Source organism: Cavia porcellus, unplaced genomic scaffold (assembly GCF_034190915.1).
Source record: "Cavia porcellus strain 051 isolate PalLab524CR breed Dunkin Hartley unplaced genomic scaffold, mCavPor4.1 scaffold_18, whole genome shotgun sequence".
In the NCBI taxonomy this organism is placed as follows: Eukaryota; Metazoa; Chordata; class Mammalia; order Rodentia; family Caviidae; genus Cavia; species Cavia porcellus.
In genome coordinates this window covers 39,885,818-39,908,367 of record NW_026947501.1, presented here as the reverse complement: position 1 = coordinate 39,908,367, position 22,550 = coordinate 39,885,818, and the positions used below count along the sequence as shown (strand labels likewise).

The window sequence follows — 22,550 nt, the reverse complement described above, 5'->3', positions numbered from 1 at the left end:
TTCAGCAGTGCCAGGGTGGAGGGAAGTCAGATGGCCTGGGTTAGACTCTCATTCCATTGGGAATACCTATGTCACCTTACAGCAAATGGTTGATCTCCATTTCTCTGGAGGAGAATGGGAATCCTTTGCCATGTATCTTGAGATTGGGTTGCCTGTGTGTGTGGACTATGAGGCCAATGGAAGTCTTGCTTAAGAGGTTGTTTTTTTTTTTTTTAATTTATTCATGTATGTGTTGATTTATTCCTTTACTTTGCTGCTTTGCAGGAGTTTTCAACGCTTGCAAAAGAGCTCAACATTTGCAGGGAACAGCTGCTTGAGAGGGAAAAAGAAATTGCTGAACTGAAAGCAGAAAGGAACAACATGAGGGTCAGTGGAGCTCTGGTTTAAGTGTTTTGTGCTTTTTCCTTCTGTAGAGTGTGTTCAGTATTAAATGTTGCTTAAAATTTGTGATAGAAGGCAAAGCATGGTGGCATATGCCTTCAATCCCAACATTCTGAGCCAGGAATGTCTTGAGTTAGAGGTCAGCCTGGGCTAGCTAGTAAGTCCTCAAGCCAGCCTAGACTACAAAATGAGACCTTCTTGTTAATAAAAGAAATTAGTGATGGAAATTCATGACATTCGAATACAATTGAGGGAAATTTACCTAACTCTACTGAATTGTAGGAATTTGAACTTGTTTGACCATGAGATTATGAAGGATTTGAATGTGAAATTGAAGGTGCTCTTTACACGCCCCCTTTGGCCTGGTTTCAGCTGTTCCTGGAACATCTGGAGTTCCTTGTCTCCAGGCATGAACGCTCTCTCGAAACGACTGTGATGAAGCGGCAGGCGCGGTGTCCTGCAGGTGTGTCCACTGAGATGGAAGTGCTAAAAGCACTGACATCCTTATTTGACCACCACAAGACCCTGGACGAAAAAGTACATGAGCTACACTAGTAGTTCTGGGTTCTTACACTTGCTGGGTTCATGGCAGACTTTGCATGTGTTTGTTTACCTTTAAGGTTTGCTAAGTTTTTGAGTTCTTGTAAACAGACTTTCTGTATTAAAAGGCAATGTTCTGCATAATCAACAAACACTAACTGGAATGTGAGTCTTCAATTGATTATTTCTGAATATTGACTGCCCATTAAGAACTGGATAGTGTTCATTTATTTAGGAACAAGAGTTTCCCAGCCTTAATATTTAAAGCCATTAACAAGGACATTTTCTTGACAGTACTAGCAATGAAAGACATTGAAAGTACTTTATTATATGCCTTTCATCAATATCAGGATAACTATATGGAAAGTGTGCGTATGCATATAAAAACTCAACTCTTTTCAGGTGCGAGAGCAATTACGCGTAGCACTGCAAAGGTGCAGCTTGTTAGAAGAGGAACTGGGCGCCACGCATAAGGAGGTAATTGTGGGACATCATCCTAGCCCTGAAAAGGGAAAATTATTTTAATCTCTTAAAAAACAGTGTGAAGCCTGTAATACTTTTGGATTAGATTTTTATTTCAGATTGCAAGAATCTCTAAATTTGTTGTCAAGCAGTCAGTACATTCTGTTTCTAGTAATCTGGTTCTGCTATGGATGGTCAGCTTTGGCATGTACTGTCTTTTTTATACTATGTTCAGCACTGTAGAATTATGTTTTTCCAAATGGAATTTTGCTGTCTTTACTCATTACTCTTCCATAAGTTATTGTAGTCTCATACTCAGTTTTCGATTGTAACTAATGACTCTTAAAAAACAGAATAATCAGAAAAAATCACCAAGAGATGGAGTGCTTGACCATGAACAAGAAGAAACACCAAGCACTAATGGAAAGGTAAGTCCTTGAGATCTCTCTTTGTTCTGTTGCTGATTTCTTATATTTTGTGGTTCGTGTGTGATGCTGTTTGGATGCTGTTGCTGGAATGGCCTGCTTCCAGCTAAAGTGATTGTTGAGAGTCCTATCATCCAACAGATGGCATAAATCCATTTTGATAGTCCCTATGTTCAAAAGTATTTTATTTGGTAGTACACTAAGGTTATTTAAGAGTGTCCATTTTACCCATCAGAGATCTTCTGCTGGCTCCTTAAGCCATGAGGAAGACCTTGCCAAAATAATTGTGCTCCAAGAAGTCATACACAAACATTCAAAAGAGCAGAGTCAGATGAAGGAGCTCCTGGCTGCACTTTCCAGCCATGTGTCAGAGCTGCAAGAAAATCTTGACACAGCAAGAAAGGATCTCATCAAGTCTGAAGAGATGAACAAGAAATTGGAACGAGATGTTCATGAAATAAGTGATAAAAATTACAGGGTTGTCATAATGTTGAGTGCTTGGAGTGTTAAGGATAATGATTCCTTTTTTTTTTTGTCCTTTCCTTGGTCGGTTATTTTCAGCATTTGCACTGTTGAATGAGTATAAATATGAATAATACAACACAGTATTGCTGTCAGATCGTGACATACCGCCTCCCCCTGGTTGAGAAATTTCTCCTTTTCTGTGGTCTTTTAAAAAGGTAGAGGAGAACTTGCCCAGCTTTTCCCACTTAGTTTATGGGAGTTTGTCCTCCACCCTCATGTGGATTCTTCATCTTTGCAGCTTCTTGGCTGTCATCATGTGTTTTTCTTTATGTTCAGCTTCTCAAGTACATGCACTCCTTAAACAAGGATTTTCAGTACTAGTTGTGCTTTGAGTTCGCTAAAGAGATGTGAGTATTCTCTGGGACTGTGGTAAAGGGAGCATTATCAGGTGTCTTCTAATTTTTTCATATTTTTCCTCAGGCACAGAGGTATGGTATTGAATTTTGGATGTTACATCAGCTCTAATGTGTGAATAGTTTTTGGGTAGTTTAGGCTTTGTGCTTATCTTGCCTATGAGATCTCATTTCATGTGAAATTGTATTTACAACATTCTGCTTTGCACCTGTACTTGTATCTTTGGTTTTATTTCTCTTGCTATACATTTTACTTTTTAGTGGCATTCTTAGCCAGAATATAATCAAATTAAGCAAGTCATTTTAGTGGAATGTTCAGTGTCAGCAGTCTGTTTTGTGACATTTGGATGTATTTATAATTTATACTGTTAACTAACTGAGCAATATTTTTCTTTTCTTTTCCTGTTTTTTTTTTGGACATATTGGGTTTGAACCTAGGGTTTCTCACATACTAGGCAAGCACCAAACCACTCACCAAACCATTTTCTTTTCTTTTTTTCTTTTCTTTTGGTACTATGAATTGAACTCATGATGTTCTGCTTGACAGGCAAGTGCTATGCCATGGAGCTATATCCCTGACCCTTTTTCTTCTTTTCAAACTTATTTTATTTATTAGTGTTTGGTTTTTTGAAAAAAGGATCTTGTGGTGTAATTCAAGCTGGCCTTGAACTCATGGCAGTTCTCCTGCCTCAGCCTCTCACATGCTGGGATTACAGACATGTGGCACCAAGCCTGGCATTGTATTTTCATCTTTTTGACAATCTCATTTATCAGTTGTGTCCTTCTTTCCAGTATTTGTAAAAGAAGTGCAGCAACACATCTGTAATCCCAGCTACTTGTGGACTGAAGTGGGAGGTTTGCCAGTTTAAGGTCAGCCTGGGCAATTTAGGAAGACACTGACTCAAAAAGAGCTGAGTATCCCAAGCATAGTGGGTGAACCCTATCTTTCTAGCTACCCAGGAGACTGAGGCAGACAATCATAAGTTCAAGGGTAGGCTGCCCAATTTAGCAAGACCTTGTTTTGAAATTAAAAGGAAAAAAATATGGGACCATAGCTCAGTGTTAGAGTACCCCTGCCTTCTATTCCCAGTACCACACACAACCACGGAGGAAAACTCTTTCTTCCTGGTTCTCTAATTCAGCATGCTGGCTGACGGTCTGTGTGCTTCCATTGTTGGTTTTGATTTCTTATGCCACCCTTGTGTTTGTTTTATTTTAACCATCTCCAGATTCAATTCTAATCCAGGCCTCAGGTCCCTATCAATTTGTAGTTTGTCCATGAAGCTCCCCTCTCAGCCTCTCCCCATTCTGTGATGGCTCTGCACAGCTAACCAGGCAAGCACGTGTGAGTCTGAGCTGGATTGTGACTGATTAGTGGGGCTTGGGGTTTTTGTCATTAAAAATGTATTTTGCTCAGTAGTGATCAATTATATTTAATATATAATTTGTCAATGTGGTTACAAGCAAGATATAATTGGTTGAATGTTTTTCCTTAGATTGTACAGGATCTGCATGATTCATGAGTGAAGTATTTCCTAGGTTAAAAAATAATCTGGGCTCACTGCAGTGGCACATGCCTGTAATGCCAGCTACTGGGGAAGCTAAGAAGGAGGATTTTAAGTCTGAGGCCAGCATGAGAAGTTTAGCAATGTGCTATGTCAAAATAAAAATATAAACATGGCTGGCAGTGTAGTTTGTTGAGTGGCCCAGCTGGATTCAACCCTACATACTGCAGGAGCAAGGGGAGGGGCCACTGCTGAGTGTAAAATTTATGGGAACTTTATACAGACAATACGAATCAGATTTTATTGATTATAATCAGAATTCTAAATCTCATCAACTTATAGGGCATATGCTATAGTCTTTAATGGACTACTTTTTAATTAAAATGCCTCCTATCTAGTACTGTGCTAGCTTTTATTGTTACATATTTTAGGATGCCTAGCTTTCTTTCTTTTTTTTTTTTTTCCATTCCATTCCACTCCTTTGTATTCCACAGTATCTTGGATGGAATCTAGGCCTGTGCACTGAGATACACACATGACCCTTTTTTTTTTCAGTATTATTTTTTATTGTGAGACAGGATCGTGCTAAATCACCAAGATGAGCTCAAACTTGGCAGCCTTCCTGCCTCAGCCTACCAGAGTGCTGTGATTTCATGTGTATGCCACTGCACGAGGGATAAATGATATATTTTAGGAAGTTGTAAATCATATTCTAGGTGAAGATTTTACTGCATTGCACAAAAAATGATTAACTAAAAATAAGTTTGTTCAGTTTTTTGTGTTTTTCTGAGACAGGATGACACCATGCAGTTCAGGCTGGCTTTGAACTCATGTAGTGCAGGTTGGCAGTTCTCCAGGCTTAGCTTCACAAATGCGGGGATTACAAGTCTGCACCACCATGCCTGGCTCTTCAGTTTTATAATAGATGTTGCTGTAACATCCTTGTCATCATGGGAATATTAGAGAGTAGGTGGTTATCAGGGCCCTTTGTTCTATACAGTGTCTTGCTTTAAATCGCATGTGTTCAAATAGAATGTGCTCTTTGAGTAGTAATTTATAGTGTTTTCTAATAAATCTTGGATAACTTAGATTTATATTTGTGATAAAAGATTATTTGATTTCCAGTTATATTTTCTCTAAATCCTGTCTCTCTTATTTCTGTCTTGTCCTTCATATTGTAATATATTTGCCTGAGTAGATCCTTGAATGTTTAGCTTTAAATCGTGTCATAAATCTGGTGTCTATTTCTTTGCATGCATCTTGTTAGCCTAGCAACTTAAGGAAACATCATAGAAAGGTAAATTTTCCAGTAAGTGAGCATAGCTTTGTATCTCCCTAATGCATGGAAGAGTATAGTATGTCACACATAAGTGTAATGTTGTCAATATATTGCAATGAATAAGTGATGTTTCATTGGAAATGTTTAAACTGACCTGCCACATCACAAGTTACTGTTCTCTTGGTAATCAGCCATCCATGGAACATGGGGACAGATGTCAGTGTTTGCTTCACTCAGTGCTTTTGCCTCTAACCATTGCATGCATGTGTATAATAGACATAGAATTTAGGATTTGAAAGGAGGGAATGATTGAAGCAAAGCCATAGGCTTTAGATTGAGGAAAACTAGTTTTTTCTGATATGGAAGGCTAGAACTTAGTAAGCACTGCTCTCTGCCAGGTGCCAAACTCAGTGCTTGGGCATTTTTTTGCTATATTTAGTCCACAAACACATCCCTGTGAGAAACCAGTTGCTGTGCTTGCCCCCAATTACAGATGTGGAAACTGAAATTTAGATCACATGATGTGCAGAGCAGGTAGGAGTTAAGTGTGTTTTGATTTCAAAACCAGGACCATTTCTCCCTTGGGCCTAGATTTGTCAAGATGCTCTGATCTGCTGGGAGTCTCCCTCTCAGAGTAAAACTTGAAAGTAAAAGCAGTACCCTGGGAGCAGTGGGGATTGTGGGGTTTTCTTTCTGTCTATCTAGAAGCTCCCCCTAATGCCTGCTGCCTCTGGCCCTGTGCCATGCCCGCTTCATGCTTCCTGCCTTCCTGGTGGTACACTTGTGGGGCAGTGCTGCTGCAGGTGCCAAGTAGTGATTGTCCTCAGCAGCTGTGTGTGAGCTTCTCTATGTGGCTGAGCAGAAGGGAAATTTACTAAGGACACGGGTACAGATCCTCACTCTGTTGCTGATTAGTTCCTGGCCTGGGAGCTGTTCCTTGGCCCAGTGGAACCATGGCTTGCTCTCTTGTAAGTGAGGTAGTGATCCACACAGTAGTGCTGCTTGGAATGGCCCTGATCTGTGCCTGCCCAAAGTGAGATGCCGCGCTTTCACCAGCAGCCGGCCTCAGAGCTTACCTCTGTTCAGTGGACTTCAGTGTGGTTTGGATATTTTGGTTTTGGCAGTAAGAATTTCTCAGCAAAGGAAGCAGTCTGTTGACTTAGACTCAGACACTGTGGCCTCCTCTTGTTCACTAGTCATCTCTCCTCAGCATGCAGCCTGGTGACTTTGAGAAGACTTGCTCTGGGCTGGCTGTGAAGATTAGCCTAGCGGTGAGTCTAAGGACAGCAAACATGGGCCAGACAAAGAGCGATATGGGATGGTTACTTCTTCATTTCAGTTTTACTGGGCAGACTAAGGTGACTTCTTGGCACTTGTAGACATGTCTGAGACAAGGCAGTGGGCCCTAGCCTTGTGCTTTCCTCCCACAAGAGAACAGAGGCAGAATGAAGACCTGGTTCAGTGAGCCTGAAAGGCTCTGGGCAGAGCAGGGGCTAGTGTAGGGGAGTCTTGGTGCAAGAATCTCTTTTTGTGGGTGGAGCATACGTATAGTGCCTTACCTCTTCTTTTTTCTTTTCTATTTTAACAAATGATTATTTTAACGTGAAATTTAAATGATGCCTGGCAAACAATGTCCTAAGTTTGATTTCTTTTTCCCTCCCAAAAAGTTTTTTTGAACTTTTATGATTCATGTTGTTGATTTCAAGCTTGATGGACTTTTTTAGAGATGAGATTGCTGGCGGTTAAACACAGGGCCTCAAACAAGCTAAGTAAGTGAGCTCTGGTTACCCCAGCCCCCGACAGTCTTTTGTTTTGTTACTACAATTAGAAATGAGAGCCAGACAAGGTGATATATGCCTGTAATCCCAGCACTCAGGAGGCTGATAAGGGAGGACTGCTGGAGTTTGAAGCCAGCCTGGGCTATCATGTGAGTTCATGGCCAGCCAGAACTGTATAATGAAACCTTATCTCAAAAAAAAAGAGAGAAAGATACAGAATTTATCTGTTTATCTGTTAAGATTATATCCTAGCGGGCTGGAAGTTTAGCTCAGCAGCATAAACACCTGCCTTGTAAGCAGGCAGTCATGAGTTCGATCCCCAGCACCAATAAAAAGGAAAAAGACAAAAAAAAAAAAATTATATCCTAAATGCTCTCAGCTCACACTAGTCTAGGTGGTCTTCAGTGAGCTGCTACAGGACTATAATGGAATCTGTATCCTTTATACCATTGTACAGATAAATAAATTAACTGTTCACCACTTGTTGTTCACCATGAATGTTTCATGAAATCTAGTCCTGCTTCAAAACTCGAAAATAACAACCTTCTAAACAGGGCCTAACCAGACCCTGAAAGAGTTCACATATGCACTATTTCCACAGTCCTGCCTTCCTCAACACATAGGCATACTCATGGGCCATCCCCTAAAAGAAATCCCAGGGTCTGCGTGACCCTCTTTTAATAATATACCCAGGATTATTATTATTTTTTTATTTAAGGAGAAAAAGAAAAAAAAAAAAACAGAAAAAGGATACAAGTGATACAGAATTTCAAAAAAAAAAAATAAACAGTAGGAAGTCACTAGTTAATAGATTACATACTGTCATCTTAGAAATGGTTGTTCAGATTACAAAATTAAAGCATATGAAGTAGACATTCAAACTGTGAGACTACAAACAATTCTGTTCAATGATCCCACAAAAACTTAGCAATATGGTTATCTATCTTATACACTTAAATATACATGCAATTATATCCTTTAGAGCACTTTCTTTTCCTCTCTTTTTTACTATGACAATTATACATTTTGGGTTTTATTACTCCCACAGTTCTTATTACTTTCTATTTGAAGAGAATAAAATCCAATGTGACATAACAAAACAGAGTCAGTCAAATCAAAAGAATGGATATAGTACATAATACAAAAACGGAAGACAAAGTGATGATCATTGGTTACCATAATGCCTCTTGCTAATTACCTATATCATCAGTTATAATAAAACTGAAAACATTAAAGAACAAAACCAATAAAAGCAAAACATTGGAGACATTGCAGGACTTCAAAAAAAGATAATATGCAAACCCAAAACCCAGGATTATTTTATGAAGCCACATGGAAGTAGGGTTTTAGGCTGCATGCAAATGCTTCTGCTCATAACATTTGGTCCACACAGTGAGAAACAGAAGCCACACACATGCATATTTGGGTCTTCGCTCATGCTGTCCTTGTCTTGTTTCTTGCTAGAGGTAAAAGTATTGACAGTTTCCCTGAGGCTTCGGCCCCCACTAGTGTTCCTTTGAGTGACATCAGTAACTGAAGATATGTGTCACAGGCTCTTCAGTAATGAGAGTAACTTTGTTAACCTGAAGTGATAAAGTGCAGTGAACAGGCTTCGTTTAGGACTTCACTGTCCCTCAGTAACTATCCTCAGAGGTACCTGAGGTTGTACGGAGAACAGAATCTTGAAGGGGGGGGTGATGCTGTCCCTGGGCTTCCCGGGGCTTCCATGAAGGAAGGCTATAGGTCAACCTGCCCTGCTCTCTCTCTTCTATGTGGTTCATTTCCCCCAGACAAACAGGCCTTCAGGTTGGCATTCAATTAAAATGAGACTTCTCAGGACAGGTAGAAAGTTTAGCTAATAGGTTTTGAGTCAGTTTATGTTATATAAAGCCTATGTGATGTGTTTTCTTATAATGTACTGTTAGCTGATGTTGTTTTTTCACTCCTCAGTTGCTAGCTTGCAGAGAAGAAGAACGAGATGACAAGACAACGATAAAATGTGAAACTTCCCCTCTCTCCTCTCCGAAGTCCCTTCAGCTAGACAGGCTGCACACAGGGGCGTTGCAAATAGTCAGCCACGAGGACATCAGGGACATGCAAAAGTAAGGAGCAGGTCTCGTAGGCCACCAGACCCCTGAGAAACCTGCTTGTCTTAGTTTTTAAGAACATCTATTAATCTTTTCCTGTGAGAAAAACCAAGTTTTTAAAGAATTCTCAGCAAGCTCATTTGGTTGTGATTATTTAAACGTTAGACCTAGAATGTGTTCTCCTGTTCTGTGGCTGTAGTGACATCCAGTGGAAAAGGCCATCTGTTTGGGCAAAGTTTAGAAAGAATAGGAATTATTTGAAATTAGCACTTGAGAGAAAAGCTCCATTTCTTCAGATCCCACACACTCACTTCTTTTAAGAACTTTCTTTCTATTCCTGGTGAAGAATTTGCCACACGGATGTGGCAGGTTCTGGATCATGCTATTCTGTGGACAATCGGTGCTTCTCAGGTACCCTCCCACACTCTGGGTCTTCTAAGCTCTTGAGAGTCCCACATTGTCCCTATCCCTTTAGGAAGCATGTTCCATCAGGAGGCCATGAAGGCTTGGTTACTTATAGACTGTTGTTTTTCACACTTCCTCTTAGAAGCTTTTGTTCCATACCAGGCAGTATGATCAAGCAGGCACATTGGTCTCCACAGTGTCCTGAGAGATAGTACAGCTCTCACTTTGCAGGAGAGCAGGATCCAAGGAACCAGACTGCAGGAGCTGCTGAGAGGGAAGGTGGAATTCCAGTTCTTCTGGCTTCTGAGACCTTGTTCTCTTTCCTGAGGGCTGAGTGTAAACCTCACTGGCTGAGCAAGGCCCCTGCAGAGGGTGTTCCCTTAGATGTCCAAACCAGGCAGGCTAGAGTACAGGCCTCCTCTGAGCAGGGAGCAACATCAGAATCTTGGCTTTCCAGACATAGATCTGTGGAAGCATTACTGGGACCCTGCATTGCTATGCATAGTGTGCTGTGGGTAAGAGACTGGAAAGGATCTTCAGGGAGATGAAGTAGGAATATTAAAAATGCAGACTGTTTTGGTACATGTGAGTGGACTGTGGAGTTCTAAAGAGGGCATGTGGTAAAAGTCCATTTTCTTTCCTTCAAGATCAAAAAGTGCCCAGGATGGTCCTGTGAGCAATCCCAGTAGCAGTGACAGCAGGCAGGACTCGCCCCACAAAGCCCCAAAGAAGAAGGGCATCAAGTCCTCCATTGGTCGTTTGTTTGGCAAAAAGGAAAAGGGTCGGCCTGGACAAACTGGCAAAGAATCACCAGGACAAGGTGGGTGGGGTTTCGGCAGCTGTCCTAACTGCTGGGAATGGGAGAACGTGAACTTTGTCCTGTGTGCCTGCTGCAGGTGCGCAGTGCCCACGTGGAGTCATGGCTGAGGGTTCTCCAGAAAAGCCCAGTCTGCTTTCTCAGTCTGCCCATGTGTGAACCAAAGCAGAGCAGTGGACATTCATTTGGCGTGAATGAATAACCCTCTTATGTGCTACTTTACACTCTTGAACATTTGTATGTGTTTGCTTGGAAGCTTACCCTTCAGAAATTATTTAGCTCTCTACCTGCAGAACCTTCAACCTATTTGTGAAACATATAACTTTGCCATGTTAATTTACTGTAAATTTGGGGGCTTTTCTGATTTTTTAATAGCTGTTCTTTCTGAAACAGAAACCTCATCTCAGGATGCGTTCCGACTTAGCAAACTGGGAGGAAAGGATGAAAAAAATCGAAAATTTCAAAAAAAGTAAGCTTTTTGTTATTTCTCCATCTCATGAAACAGGTTTCTGAGGTAACAGTAATTGTTAGCTGATTTTAAGTGTAATTTCTAGCTATGTAAATACATTGTCTTTTGAAAGATGAACCTAAAGCAGTGATAGAGCTTTCAGTGATACAAAGAGCTTGTTGCAGCATGCACGCCATAGGTTTGCCTCCATTGACCTAAAGGCTGTTTTGAGCCATCATGTCTGGAGAACAGAGGACATTTGGAAATTTTGACTGAACTCACACATGTATTCTCAGTCTACCTTTTCAGAGTTGTCTCCCAGGATGATAGAATGGGTAATAGTTAGGCTTGGCCATTTGAGCTCTGGCCGCTGAATCCTGGTTAATTCTCTAGTTAGCTGTGTGTCTCTGACAAAGTTACTTAGCTTGTGCTTCAGTTTTCTCAACTGTCAAATGACTGTTACAGTTGTTCATACATCATGTGGTTTTTTTTCAGTTCAATAGAATTATATATGTGCATGTATATGTTTTAAAACATGGACACAGGTCCTAAATATGTTACAATTACAGTGAGGATTCTGAGACCTTGTTCTCTTTCCTGTTGACTGAGTGGAACCCTCACTGGCTGAGCAAGGCCCCTGCACAGAGTGTTCCCTTATGTGTCCAAACCAGGCAGGCTAGAGTACAGGCCTGCTCTGAGCAGGGAGCACATCAGAATCTTGGCTTTCCAGACACTGGTCTGGGGAAGCATTACTCTGACCCTGCATCACAATGAATATTGTATTGTGTGTAAGAGAGTTGAAAAATTCTTTAGTAAGTTGAAGGTAGGAATATTAAAAATGCAGACTGTTCTTATACGTGTGAATGGACTGTGGAGCTCTGAAAAGGGTGGTAAAAGTCCATTTTCTTTCCTTCAAGCTCAACAGGCTCCCAGGATGGTCCTGTGAGCATTCCCAGCAGCAGTGACAGCAGGCAGGACGCGCTCCACAAAGCCCCAAAGAAGAAGAGCATCAAGTCCTCCACTGGTCGTTTGTTTGGCAAAAAGGAAAAGGGTCCGCCTGGACAAACTGGCAAAGAATCACCAAGACAAGGTGGGCCGGTTTTAGGCAGCTGTCCTAACTGCTGGGATTGGGAGAGCATGAGCTTTTTCCTATGTACCTGCCACAGGTGTCCAGTGCCCACAAGGAATCATGGCTGAGCATTCTCCAGACAGCCCAGTCTGCCCACATGTGAACCAGAGCAGAGCAGTGGACATTCATTTGGCGTGAATGAATAACCCTCTTATATGCTAATTTATACGCTTGAACATTTATATGTGTTTGCTCGGAAGCTTACCCTTCAGAAATGATTCAGCTCTCTACCTGCAGAATCTTCTTCCTATTTGTGAAACATATAACTTTGCCATGTTAATTTACTCTAAATTTGGGGAATTTTCTTCTTTTTTGTAGCTGTTGTTTCTGAAACGGAAAACTCATCTCAGGATGCCTTCCAACTTAGCAAATTGGGAGGAAAGGATGAAAAAAATCGTCAACTTCAAAAACAGTAAGCTTTTTGTTATTTCTCCATCTCATGAAACAGTTTTCTGAGTTAACAGTCATTCTTAGCTGATTTTAAGTGTAATTTCTAGCTATGTAAATACATTGTCTTTTGAAAGATGAACCTAAAGCAGTGATAGAGCTTTCAGTGGTACAAAGAGCTTGCTGTAGCATGCACGCCATAGGTTTGCCTCCATTGACCTAAAGCCTGTTTTAAGCCATCATGTCTGGTGAACAGAGGACATTTGGAAATCTTGACTGAATTCACACATGTATTCTCAGTCTACCTTTTCAGAGTTGTCTCCCAGGATGATAGAAGGGGTAATAGTTAGGCTTGGCCATTTGAGCTCTGGCCGCTGAATCCTGGTTAATTCTCTAGTTAGCTGTGTGTCTCTGACAAAGTTACTTAGCTTGTGCTTCAGTTTTCTCAACTGTCAAATGGCAGTTACAGTTGTTCATACATCATGTGGCTGTTTTTCAGTTCAGTAGAATTATATATGTGCATGTATATGTTTTATAACATGGACACAATTCCTAAATAAGTTACAATTACAGTCAGGCTTCTGAGACCTTGTTTTCTTTCCTGTTGACTGAGTGCATCCCTCAGTGCCTGAGCAAGGCCCCTGCAGAGGGTGTTCCCTTATGTGTCCAAACAAGGCAGGCTAGAGTACAGGCCTGCTCTGAGCAGGGAGCACATCAGAATCTTGGCTTTCCAGACACAGGTCTGTGGAAGCATTACTGGGACCCTGCATCACAATGCATATTGTACTGTGTGTAAGAGACTCGAAACGTTTTTTAGGAAGTTGAAGGTAGGAATATTAAAAATGCAGACTGTTCTTGTACGTGTGAATGGACTGTGGAGCTGGGAAGAGGGTGGTAAAAATCCATTTTATTTCTTTGAAGCTCAACAGGCTCCCAGGAAGGTCCTGTGAACAATCCCAGTAGCAGTGACAGCAGGCAGGACGTGCTCCACAAAGCCCCAAAGAAGAAGAGCATCAAGTCCTCCACTGGTCGTTTGTTTGGCAAAAAGGAAAAGGGTTCGCCTGGACAAACTGGCAAAGAATCACCAAGACAAGGTGGGCCGGTTTTAGGCAGCTGTCCTAACTGCTGGGATTGGGAGAGTGTGAGATTTTTCCTATGTGCCTGCTGCAGGTGTCCAGTGCCCACGAGGAGTCATGGCTGAGCATTCTCCAGACAGCCCAGTCTGCCCACATGTGAACCAGAGCAGAGCAGTGGACATTCATTTGGCGTGAATGAATAACCCTCTTATATGCTAATTTATACGCTTGAACATTTATATGTGTTTGCTCGGAAGCTTACCCTTCAGAAATTATTCTGCTCTCTACCTGCAGAATCTTCTTCCTATTTGTGAAACATATAACTTTGCCATGTTAATTTACTCTAAATTTGGGGAATTTTCTTCTTTTTTGTAGCTGTTGTTTCTGAAACGGAAAACTCATCTCAGGATGCCTTCCAACTTAGCAAATTGGGAGGAAAGGATGAAAAAAATCGTCAACTTCAAAAACAGTAAGCTTTTTGTTATTTCTCCATCTCATGAAACAGTTTTCTGAGTTAACAGTCATTCTTAGCTGATTTTAAGTGTAATTTCTAGCTATGTAAATACATTGTCTTTTGAAAGATGAACCTAAAGCAGTGATAGAGCTTTCAGTGATACAAAGAGCTTGCTGCAGCATGCACGCCATAGGTTTGCCTCCACTGACCTAAAGCCTGTTTTAAGCCATCATGTCTGGAGAACAGAGGACATTTGGAAATCTTGACTGAATTCACACATGTATTCTCAGTCTACCTTTTCAGAGTGTTCTCCCAGGATAATAGAATGGGTAATAGTTAGGCTTGGCCATTTGAGCTCTGGCCGCTGAATCCTGGTTAATTCTCTAGTTAGCTGTGTGTCTCTGACAAAGTTACTTATCCTGTGCTTCAGTTTTCTCAACTGTCAAATGGCAGTTACAGTTGTTCATACATCATGTGGCTGTTTTTCAGTTCAGTAGAATTATATATGTGCATGTATATGTTTTATAACATGGACACAATTCCTAAATAAGTTACAATTACAGTCAGGCTTCTGAGACCTTGTTTTCTTTCCTGTTGACTGAGTGCATCCCTCAGTGCCTGAGCAAGGCCCCTGCAGAGGGTGTTCCCTTATGTGTCCAAACAAGACAGGCTAGAGTACAGGCCTGCTCTGAGCAGGGAGCACATCAGAATCTTGGCTTTCCAGACACAGGTCTGTGGAAGCATTACTGGGACCCTGCATCACAATGCATATTGTACTGTGTGTAAGAGACTCGAAACGTTTTTTAGGAAGTTGAAGGTAGGAATATTAAAAATGCAGACTGTTCTTGTACGTGTGAATGGACTGTGGAGATGGGAAGAGGGTGGTAAAAATCCATTTTATTTCTTTGAAGCTCAACAGGCTCCCAGGAAGGTCCTGTGAACAATCCCAGTAGCAGTGAAAGCAGGTAGGATGCGCTCCACAAAGCCCCAAAGAAGAAGAGCATCAAGTCCTCCACTGGTCGTTTGTTTGGCAAAAAGGAAAAGGGTCCGCCTGGACAAACTGGCAAAGAATCACCAAGACAAGGTGGGCCGGTTTTAGGCAGCTGTCCTAACTGCTGGGATTGGGAGAGCATGAGCTTTTTCCTATGTACCTGCCACAGGTGTCCAGTGCCCACAAGGAATCATGGCTGAGCATTCTCCAGACAGCCCAGTCTGCCCACATGTGAACCAGAGCAGAGCAGTGGACATTCATTTGGCGTGAATGAATAACCCTCTTATATGCTGATTTATACGCTTGAACATTTATATGTGTTTGCTCGGAAGCTTACCCTTCAGATATGATTCAGCTCTCTACCTGCAGAATCTTCTTCCTATTTGTGAAACATATAACTTTGCCATGTTAATTTACTCTAAATTTGGGGAATTTTCTTCTTTTTTGTAGCTGTTGTTTCTGAAACGGAAAACTCATCTCAGGATGCCTTCCAACTTAGCAAATTGGGAGGAAAGGATGAAAAAAAATCGTCAACTTCAAAAACAGTAAGCTTTTTGTTATTTCTCCATCTCATGAAACAGTTTTCTGAGTTAACAGTCATTCTTAGCTGATTTTAAGTGTAATTTCTAGCTATGTAAATACATTGTCTTTTGAAAGATGAACCTAAAGCAGTGATAGAGCTTTCAGTGGTACAAAGAGCTTGCTGCAGCATGCACGCCATAGGTTTGCCTCCACTGACCTAAAGCCTGTTTTAAGCCATCATGTCTGGAGAACAGAGGACATTTGGAAATCTTGACTGAATTCACACATGTATTCTCAGTCTACCTTTTCAGAGTGTTCTCCCAGGATAATAGAATGGGTAATAGTTAGGCTTGGCCATTTGAGCTCTGGCCGCTGAATCCTGGTTAATTCTCTAGTTAGCTGTGTGTCTCTGACAAAGTTACTTATCCTGTGCTTCAGTTTTCTCAACTGTCAAATGGCAGTTACAGTTGTTCATATATCATGTGGCTGTTTTTCAGTTCAATAGAATTATATATGTGCATGTATATGTTTTATAACATGGACACAATTCCTAAATAAGTTACAATTACAATCAGGCTTCTGAGACCTTGTTTTCTTTCCTGTTGACTGAGTGCATCCCTCAGTGCCTGAGCAAGGCCCCTGCAGAGGGTGTTCCCTTATGTGTCCAAACAAGGCAGGCTAGAGTACAGGCCTGCTCTGAGCAGGGAGCACATCAGAATCTTGGCTTTCCAGACACAGGTCTGTGGAAGCATTACTGGGACCCTGCATCACAATGCATATTGTACTGTGTGTAAGAGACTCGAAACGTTTTTTAGGAAGTTGAAGGTAGGAATATTAAAAATGCAGACTGTTCTCATACGTGTGAATGGACTGTGGAGATGGGAAGAGGGTGGTAAAAATCCATTTTATTTCTTTGAAGCTCAACAGGCTCCCAGGAAGGTCCTGTGAACAATCCCAGTAGCAGTGACAGCAGGCAGGACGCACTCCACAAAGCCCCAAAGAAGAAGAGCATCAAGTCCTCCACTGGTCGTTTGTTTGGCAAAAAGGAAAAGGGTCCGCCTGGACAAACTGGCAAAGAATCACCAAGACAAGGTGGGCTGGTTTTAGGCAGCTGTCCTAACTGCTGGGATTGGGAGAGCGTGAGATTTTTCCTATGTGCCTGCTGCAGGTGTCCAGTGCCCACGAGGCGTCATGGCTGAGCGTTCTTCTGACAGCCCAGTTTGCCCACATGTGAAACAAAGCAGAGCAGTGGAAATTAATTTGGCTTGAATGAATAACCCTCTTATGTGCTAATTTATACTCTTGAACATTTATATGTGTTTGCTCAGAAGCTTACCCTTCAGAAATTATTCTGCTCTCTACCTGCAGAATCTTCTTCCTATTTGTGAAACATATAACTTTGCCATGTTAATTTACTCTAAATTTGGGGGCTTTTCTTCTTTTTTGTAGCTGTTGTTTCTGAAACACCAAACTCATCTCAGGATGCCTTCCAACTTAGCAAACTGGGAGGAAAGGATGAAAAAAATCATCAACTTCAAAAACAGTAAGCTTTTTGTTATTTCTCCATCTCATGAAACAGTTTTCTGAGTTAACAGTCATTCTTAGCTGATTTTAAGTGTAATTTCTAGCTATGTAAATACATTGTCTTTTGAAAGATGAACCTAAAGCAGTGATAGAGCTTTCAGTGATACAAAGAGCTTGCTGCAGCATGCACGCCATAGGTTTGCCTCCACTGACCTAAAGCCTGTTTTAAGCCATCATGTCTGGAGAACAGAGGACATTTGGAAATCTTGACTGAATTCACACATGTATTCTCAGTCTACCTTTTCAGAGTGTTCTCCCAGGATAATAGAATGGGTAATAGTTAGGCTTGGCCATTTGAGCTCTGGCCGCTGAATCCTGGTTAATTCTCTAGTTAGCTGTGTGTCTCTGACAAAGTTACTTATCCTGTGCTTCAGTTTTCTCAACTGTCAAATGGCAGTTACAGTTGTTTATACATCATGTGGCTGTTTTTCAGTTCAGTAGAATTATATATGTGCATGTATATGTTTTATAACATGGACACAATTCCTAAATAAGTTACAATTACAGTCAGGCTTCTGAGACCTTGTTTTCTTTCCTGTTGACTGAGTGCATCCCTCAGTGCCTGAGCAAGGCCCCTGCAGAGGGTGTTCCCTTATGTGTCCAAACAAGACAGGCTAGAGTACAGGCCTGCTCTGAGCAGGGAGCACATCAGAATCTTGGCTTTCCAGACACAGGTCTGTGGAAGCATTACTGGGACCCTGCATCACAATGCATATTGTACTGTGTGTAAGAGACTCGAAACGTTTTTTAGGAAGTTGAAGGTAGGAATATTAAAAATGCAGACTGTTCTTGTACGTGTGAATGGACTGTGGAGATGGGAAGAGGGTGGTAAAAATCCATTTTATTTCTTTGAAGCTCAACAGGCTCCCAGGAAGGTCCTGTGAACAATCCCAGTAGCAGTGACAGCAGGTAGGACGCGCTCCACAAAGCCCCAAAGAAGAAGAGCATCAAGTCCTCCACTGGTCGTTTGTTTGGCAAAAAGGAAAAGGGTCCGCCTGGACAAACTGGCAAAGAATCACCAGGACAAGGTGGGCCGGTTTTAGGCAGCTGTCCTAACTGCTGGGTTTGGGAGAGTGTGAGATTTTTCCTATGTGCCTGCTGCAGGTGTCCAGTGCCCACGAGGAGTCATGGCTGAGCGTTCTCCTGACAGCCCAGTTTGCCCACGTGTGAAACAAAGCAGAGCAGTGGAAATTCATTTGTCGTGAATGAATAACCCTCTTATGTGCTAATTTATACGCTTGAACATTTATATGTGTTTGCTCGGAAGCTTACCCTTCAGAAATGATTCAGCTCTCTACCTGCAGAATCTTCTTCCTATTTGTGAAACATAAAACTTTGCCCTGTTAATTTACTCTAAATTTGGGGGCTTTTCTTCTCTTTTGTAGCCGTTGTTTCTGAAACGGAAAACTCATCTCAGGATGCCTTCCAACTTAGCAAATTGGGAGGAAAGGATGAAAAAAATCGTCAACTTCAAAAACAGTAAGCTTTTTGTTATTTCTCCATCTCATGAAACAGTTTTCTGAGTTAACCATCATTCTTAGCTGATTTTAAGTGTAATTTCTAGCTATGTAAATACATTGTCTTTTGAAAGATGAACCTAAAGCAGTGATAGAGCTTTCAGTGGTACAAAGAGCTTGCTGCAACATGCATGCCATAGGTTTGCCTCCATTGACCTAAAGCCTGTTTTAAGCCATCATGTCTGGAGAACAGAGGACATTTGGAAACTTTGACTGAACTCACATGTGTATTCTCAGTCTTCCTTTGCAGAGTTGTCTCTCTAGATGATAGAATGGGTAATAGTTAGGCTTGGCCATTTGAGCTTTGGCCGCTGAATCCTGGTTAATTCTCTAGTTAGCTGTCTGACAAAGTTATTTAGCTTAGGCTTCAGTTTTCTCAACTGTCAAATGACTGTTACAGTTGTTCATGCATCGTGTGGCTTTTTCTCAGTTTGATAGAATTATATATGTGCATGTATATGTTTTAAAACATGAACACAAGTCCTAAATAAGCTATAATTAAGGTCACTGTGGTGACTTCTATTGTTTACACAAGTGGTCCTCCAGAAGCATTTACCGTGATATAATTTTACATTTTATCTGAGATTGGATCTCTATTTTACAGTGTATTATTGAACTATAATCCTCTACTAAATCTTAAGGGGCTGAGGAGTGGAGTATAAGTGAGAGTGTACTGGCTTGACATACCATCCCTAAGCCCACATAAAGATAGATTCTGAAAATAATATATACTGTTCCGAATGATTTTGCATAGGGGAGCACAGGCACCAACATATCAGGGAAGTATGTACACTTCTCTGATGTAGGATTGGTTGTGTAAGCTGACCACACCCAAAACTAGAGTTATAAGTGAACTAGATAGGTTGAGACATTTTCCTAGTGAGATGATTAATAAAATATCAATAAAAAAGCTTTCTGCAACAAAATCAGACAGTATGTAATGTCTAAGAGGTACAATTTGAACTTGACAGTAGGGAATGTTTGAAAGCCTAAGGTAAGATGGGCACACTGGTCTTGAGAAAAGGTGAAAGTTGGTGGGTTCTTGGATAAATTTGTATATGGGAAACATCAGGTGTCCACTTCTCAGTGAAGCCAGTACTGTGTGGAATTCAGAGTGCAAAGGCCCTGACACTAGCGTTGCACTGGAATCCCTAGGAACCCTTTCTGCTGGAAAGTTATGAAATCTCACTCATTTTAGTTGTCTTCTCTGAATTCATGACTGCCTTTTTTTTTTAAACTTCTATTGGTATGTGTTTGCAGTACATAATAATCATGTTGGTTCTTGGGAGTTGATACATGTCCGTGACACATTTCTATTCTTTATTTTCCACTATCCTTGTATTTTGCCAGAATCCCATTCATGCATTTCTCTTATAAACCCTTGTCATGTATACAGATTAAAAATAAGACTATTAAAAAGAAATATATATATATATATATATATATGATATATATATCAATATCAATATATATTATATATATATATATCAGACATACCAGACTATAAGCCAAAACACATATAAAAGATGGAACACAATTGTACTAAGTCGAAGTATTCCTTTAGATATATTTTCCATGCTGAGTTACAATAACTTTTTTCTTCTATTGTCTGTCTTTTATTTCATAGCTAACTTATATATGAAGTTTTTCATATTATAATGAGTCTTTTGTTTTTTATTTTATTCATTTATTTTTTGAGACAAGAATCACACTTTGTAATTCAGGCTGGACTGAACTCACAGCAGTCCTCCTGATTTAGTTGCCCAAGTGGTGGGATTACAGGCATGTGCTACCGCACTTGACCATAGTAACTGTTTTAAGCAGCTCAACAGTGATGACATGCCATTGCAGGTGAAATTCTGTTATGGAAACATTCTATACAAATATTCAATCTTTGGTGCTCTGTAAATAGAATTTTATAGTACCATTTAACCACAAAATCTGAACTGTGTAAAAGTCTTTTATAATAATTTAAGCAATGAGCAGTTGGCTTTGTGGAGCTTAATATTAAAGCTAGTCATTTTCCCTCTCGAAACCATGCTAAAGAAATAGTGTTGCCCAGATTTTGCCAGTGTCTTTTATTTCACGTGCTCATTTCAATGTAATAAAAACAACAGCAGCACAGCTTGATCATTCACCCCATTGCCTTCTGAAGTTTATGTTTCATGGAAGAGAAGAAATAATTTTCCTAATATGTTTGGCTATTTTGCTGGGGATGTGGCTCGGTAGTGTAGTACTCTTAGCATGCATTAAGGCCTTAGGTTCAATCCCCAGTACCACAATAAAAGCAAAAAACAGAAAACCAAAATGTTTCCCTTTTGTAAAAATTGACTTTCTAACTCTCAAGAAGTGTGTGTGCACCCTCAGGACAGGCTTTGAATTATTTGCCCAAACACATGATTAAATTGCACACCAGGCATGCATGTTTACAGGTTTGTGTGCGTGTGTGTGTGTGTGTGTGTGTGTGTGTGTGTGTGTGTGTGGTGGTAGGGAGGGAGATTTCTCGGTAGCAAGGAGATTCAAGTTTATGCTGCTTACTCCAAACATCTGTTGTGGCTGTTTCAAGGTGTCTAAGAATGGGTCTTTGCTCTGTACTTTATAGTTCTATGTGGGATGCATATGTGATTTCTCAACCATAGTAGAAAGTTCATAGGGAAAATTCTAAAGTAGTCATCTGACTATGGTGGGCAGTTTTGTGATATCTGTCAGATAACCTGAATTGTAATTGATTTGAAGAAAAAAAGTATTTTGTGAATACAGGGTACAGTTTAATACTTTGAGCATTATTGTTTTGTTTTGTTTTGTTTTGTTTTGTTTGTTTTTTGTTTTTGTTTTTGTTTTTCTGAGACAGGTCTCACTATGCAGTTCAGGCTGGCTTTGAGCTCACTTTGTAGCTCAGGCTGACCTCAAACTCACAATGATCCTCCTGCCTCAGCCTCTCAAGTGCTGGAATTACAGGCATGCACAACCACATCCAGCTACTTTGAGCATTCTTGATGTAATAAAAAACTGTTCTGTGAATACAGAGTACAGTTCAACACTTTGGTACTTTCTCAGAAATACAGTACTTCTTGTGATGAGCCCTAACTTGGCTGTAGGCCATGCTCCTTGCCGCTGAACCACTAGCCTATCACATTGACTGAAGGAGGGTTCCCAGGACTCAGTGCACATGTTGACCAGCTGAACTCATGCTCTCTGAGAATTACTGGAAGAATTTGATGCTCTGCTGACACTTGAGGTGCTCAGTAGTCAATGCAACTTTCAGCATGACTCAGACTGGAGTCCGTTCATCAGCTCATAGAATGCTGTGTGAAGTTTCAAAACATGGATCTCCAACTCATCTTTGTCTTTGTAGTGCTCTCCTTCCGGTTGCGTGGCATTGTGGTGCATTTGCTGTGGGAAGTTGGTTACACATGGAGCCATACTCAGTGGTACTCTGAATCATATAGTGTGGAGTGCTGGTGTTACCAGCTTTGGGTTCTCTGCTAAACTTCCCAAGAGTATATTTCTGTTTGGTGAGAAAAGTTGCTTCCATTCCTCACTTGTCAAAACAACACACTGGTCCCCAGTACTCTTCCTCACAGTGTGGCTAGCATGTGAAATGTGAGCCTGAGCTGCAGCCATGAGAAAGGGTCTCCTTAGCCCTTGTGCAAGACCCCTGAAGTTGAAAAGTGTCCCATCTCTTGGAAATACAGTCATGTATTTACTATGGAGAGTTAAAGTTCTTGCTATATGTCACTTAGATAATGTTTATTCTGCAGAAACTCGCACAAGCTTCTTGAAATGAAGGGCAGCTTTACCATTGTGCTTTTGCCTACATTATAAAATATATCATAATTCATAGATTACATGACATTTTTTGTACCAGGGATCAAACTCACAACC

The 22,550-nt window shown here is 40.9% G+C and overlaps 1 protein-coding gene across 1 annotated transcript in view; it reads left to right on the top strand.

Moving 5' to 3' along the window:
- The window catches only part of LOC134471423 (liprin-alpha-1-like), a 58,867-nt gene that overhangs the window by 13,122 nt on the left and 23,195 nt on the right, over positions 1-22,550 (top strand). The window contains exons 3-11 of the mRNA XM_063230333.1: positions 265-366; positions 754-844; positions 1,324-1,391; positions 1,737-1,811; positions 2,044-2,286; positions 15,064-15,135; positions 15,493-15,587; positions 16,484-16,656; positions 17,014-17,107. Of these exons, the coding sequence (XP_063086403.1) occupies positions 265-366; positions 754-844; positions 1,324-1,391; positions 1,737-1,811; positions 2,044-2,286; positions 15,064-15,135; positions 15,493-15,587; positions 16,484-16,656; positions 17,014-17,107 (1,013 nt within the window). The remainder of the gene's footprint in view (positions 1-264; positions 367-753; positions 845-1,323; positions 1,392-1,736; positions 1,812-2,043; positions 2,287-15,063; positions 15,136-15,492; positions 15,588-16,483; positions 16,657-17,013; positions 17,108-22,550) is intronic.